Source organism: Mytilus edulis, chromosome 8, assembly GCF_963676685.1.
Source record: "Mytilus edulis chromosome 8, xbMytEdul2.2, whole genome shotgun sequence".
NCBI classification, from domain to species: domain Eukaryota; kingdom Metazoa; phylum Mollusca; class Bivalvia; order Mytilida; family Mytilidae; genus Mytilus; species Mytilus edulis.
In genome coordinates, this window is record NC_092351.1 from 66,303,187 (window position 1) to 66,307,708 (window position 4,522).

The 4,522-nt window shown below is 29.9% G+C and overlaps 1 protein-coding gene across 1 annotated transcript; it reads left to right on the forward strand.

The window, feature by feature from the left end:
- Nucleotides 1–218: 218 nt before the first annotated feature.
- Nucleotides 219–3,013, forward strand: LOC139484293 (angiopoietin-1-like). The gene is made up of 4 exons (XM_071268029.1): nucleotides 219–471; nucleotides 1,433–1,546; nucleotides 1,988–2,109; nucleotides 2,906–3,013. Exons 1-4 carry the CDS (start codon nucleotides 219–221, stop codon nucleotides 3,011–3,013), a joined length of 597 nt encoding a protein of 198 aa, XP_071124130.1.
- The last annotated feature ends 1,509 nt before the right edge of the window (nucleotides 3,014–4,522 follow it).

Below are 4,522 nucleotides of genomic sequence, written 5' to 3' on the forward strand. Positions count from 1 at the left end.
GTGCAAATCAACATACGTACTTGAGTATCTTCTTCTCCCCTTCTCTAGAAGATAACAACAAACCTCTTTAAATGTCACTATATAAGTAGAAACGAGATTGCAACTTGCTTATAAAGGTAACAAGTACATGTATATGTGACCAATTTAAGCATGTATAACTCTATGGTGTGGAACTATTTCTACTTTATATTTATATCTATATCTGTTTTTTATCATCAATGAGCACTGCACAGAATGACGAAGAGGTTGATGTTCCTTTAGTCGATAATCAAAATGCTTCATTGGTTGCGACCCTTGATATGTCAAAGGTAAATAGGCGTGTGAAGGAATATGTTCGAAAAGCCGTTGAAACAAAAATGGAAGACATTGAAGGAAAAATCAACAAACACGTTTCTAACATTAAAAAGAACGTCAGTATTGGCATCAATGACGAAATCAGAAAAAAAGTTGAGGGAATTCTAAAAGGAATAGGTAATTAACTTTTTTGTTTAGATGATTTTAAAGTAGAGTTTATTAAATCTACATATTTGTTAAGTTTTTGGAGATGACCAATTTATCTTATTTCCGTTAATTTCAAATCTTCTTTAATTCAAAACATAAGCTAGGTGAGGTTGCTTTCAACGTTGATGAAAAAAAACTAGCATTAGATGAATTAACAATGTAACACTTAAAATTTCATATAAATAAAATGAAATGTCGGTAAACGAAAGTAATACAACAACCAAAACACAAAAACAAGTTAAGCGCAATTAATTGAATTTTTCATGTCTTCTAGTCAGCTTATATTCGGGTCAATACTGTTTCGAGAATATTTTCTTTGGTCAAAATGTACACATGATGAATATTTGCTAAATAAAGTTATTTGAAGTATTGAAATAATCCCAAGTACAATATGTTAAAATTGACTGTGACGTTTTGATATTGCTTTTGGTAAATAAAGAACTGTGATTTAAGCACGAAAGAGATTCTGAAATTTGTTAAATTTTGGAGAGGGTGTTTAATAACCAATGAGAAAACTATATTATATGACGTAGATGTTAACAAATGTAGGTTCCCGAAGAATTTAATTAAAACAAAGCAAAGGCCTGATCTATGACGATAAAGATAATAAAAGGGGGAAATATGACACACTGCACTAAATGACCACCATTGGAAAACAGGCTCTTAATTCATGATAACTGATAAACTGATTTTTTTTATGTATAAATATGATTTAAAAGAGGGACGAAAGATATCAAGTACAAGAGGAACGATCAAAGTCATTTGAGTCACAAGTTTTCAGGTAAATTACTCTTTTTATTTATTACAAAGTCTGCGCTTGATAAAATTGATAATGGAACTGCTGAATGTGTAAAATAGACAACAACCAAACCAAAGAGTGGAAAACAGAAAAATGCATCTTTATCTTTTTTAATTCTTTTTTGTGCTGCAGATTATCGCTACGAAAGTACTGATAAAACTTTGCTAGTTCAAGAACAACTAAATCATATCGCAGCAAGATTAAACATCCTTGAAAATGTCATAAAAATGTGTGTTATGAAAGAAGGTAATAAATCAGATATTGCTTTTGAAAACATATGCAATCTTAAATGTTAGTTCATGTAATTAATTAATGCCTAAATATGCATCGGCTAGACAATACATCAACAGAAAGAAGAAATGCTAGATATTAAAACCAATTACTGTATTATAGAAACAAAACAACACGTACTGTACCAAAAAAGTGGGTGATCTCAATAAGAATACACAAAATATGTTAAATACAACGTAGATAAACTAATAAAAATGGCATACTCTAAATTGTAGTCAAGATTGAAAATTTGTTTACCACTGTTCCAGGTGTGAAACGAATTTAATTGACAGTGGCACTTCCGTTTTGTAATATAATTATTGATTATTTACACATGTATTATTTCGAGTTATAAGGTATCTGAAAGCTAATTAGACCTAGGCCTATTATATTATTCATGCATAACACTTTTTTCAGTCATACCTATGGAATGTGCCAATATCGACTTTATTAAAGATGGCGTTTTCTTGATTTTTCCAAAGGATTATAATCATCCAAAATATGCTTGTTGTGTTTTGCAAGACGATAGAAAATGGACGGTAAGTATATTGTCTTTGCGTTTACAACACTTTCAGTAATAGTTGCTCAAAAATACACTTAAACATGTTGAACAGTTACCAATTAAAAAATTCATGCCATGTTTTTTTAATATTTTATTATTTGAAGACGTACTTCATCAGTTTTGAATATCAATAAACGAATTCACTAAAAGTGTTTGATGGGGTAAGTGTTGCTTAGTCTTTAGTTTTTTTTTTTTCGTGCTTTTTGTACTGTTTTTTTTATTTTCATAATTACATTTTAGCCATGGCGTTATTTTCGACATATCAGTTTGGATATCCTTTTGGGATATTTTTTTGTTGACACACTCTTGTAAAAAGTCCTATAAACAAGTAATTATTCATGCTCTATGACGCATTAAATTGTACATAATTGTTTCATATCAAATTTAACAATAAAGTAAATAACAGAAAGTATTGAAACCAAAATACCGAACTCCGTGGAAAATTGATAATGGAAAGTTACTAAACAAATGGCAAAGTAAAAGGTGAACGCAGCAAAATGAATAAATGGATAAAATCTGTCATATTCCGAACTTTGTAAATAAAAATACAGACAAAGGGGAAGTCGATAAAAATGGACGATACCAAAATTTAAACTATATCAACTAATTGACAGACAGGAAAACTGTCATGTTTTTTAATTGTAGTACCGAATGTTTAAATATCCAGCAAAAGAAAAGCCTCGTTCAAGCAACTGGAATTATTACAATGACAAATATGTTTGAAATATGTTGAGCTATATTATGGGCATAAACTTATAGGTTTTCTATTTTAGGTTATTCAACGACGTTTTGACTTCAGTGTTAATTTTACTAGGACATGGAACGAATACAAAGAAGGATTTGGCAATGTTAGTGGGGAACATTGGTTAGGTAATCATTAAATAAATAAATATGCAAAATTTTCGTTGTTATACCTTAGATTTCCGTAATTGATTTTAGCAACCGACTCTGTTTCTTTATTTATATGTTCTATCAGAGAAGGAGGAGAAACTAATAACTCTTGTAATTTTCAGATAGAAAAAACAATTAGTGCATGCAATCATATTTGAATCAAAGGAGTAGATCCAGTAAGACCCCTTTTTGGCCCCAAAATATAGCAGTTACAAAATTGTTAAAATCTAAATTTTTAGTAATTTATTGGACAGTTGCTTCTTCTACATACATATGGGCCATTTTTGACAATACAATGCACATATATCGGGTACTAGCACCATTAAGTCATGCTAAATTACTGAAACCTTCACAATTCTAGCATTTTAGTTAAATTTTAGACGGTTTTCGTGTAAAACGAAAGTGGCCGAAATCGTGTTCATCCTTTATATTGAGATGTAAGTTGTATTTAATGATAATACATAACATATATAAAGTTTGAGGATGAACACGGATGCGGCCATTTTCATTTTTGACAAAAACAATCTGAAAGGTGACATTTTTCGGCATATTTGGTAGATTTTTTTATATTTGAGCTTGAATCGGATCGTTTTTAATGACTAAATCAGTTAAAATCTTTCACATGAACTAATTGAATCAAATGAAATAGACACTTAAGTGTTTTTTAAAAGTGGTATTTTTGTCAGATGAACCTGAAATTTGAGGCCAAAATCGGTCCTTACCGGAACTGCTCCTTTGAAAAATATACAAACCTAGGTTTTATCCACCATTTTTTACAGAAGAAAATGCCTGTACTAAGTCAGGAATATGACAGTTGTTATCAATTGTTTGAGCTTTTGTTTTTCTCTTTTGATAGGACATTTTTTGTTTTGCGGATTTTTTATGATTTTATTTTTTACTATAGATTTCTTTTAAACTTTGTGTTTTAAGGGAATGGATATAGTCATGCAATATCAACTAAAGGACAACATACGGTACGATTCGTGTTGGAGAAAGATGGAATAAAAAAATATGCAAAATACTCAAATTTCCGAGTCGAAGATGAGCTAAATAAATACATGTTGAATATATCAGGATATAGTGGTACTGCTGCTATGTTTATCATATATGTGTTGGTGTTATTTTCGCGATTGAAAATGTGTGCTTTGTCATTGCAATTTTTTTTATGGAATACTGTTACATCATATAATGTCAAGATAAACTATTCGATATAATTGATAGCGTAATGATGTATAAAAAGGATCCTTATGATTTGTGGTACTAGGCGGTATTTTTTTGGCAATTACCCCTTGTAAGCATAATATATGTGTATACAATTATTGCATTGAGCTTCGAGATATTTGTAAACTTTTTAAATGATAGGCAATTTTTTACAAAATAGTCTAGTGTGGTAGGTGCAAATTATCGTGAATCTTTTTTTTTTTTTGCATTATAATTTTTATTTGCGACGAACAAAAATCCAAAGAAAGATCAAAGCTTTACCTTCTTAAAGTATCAAT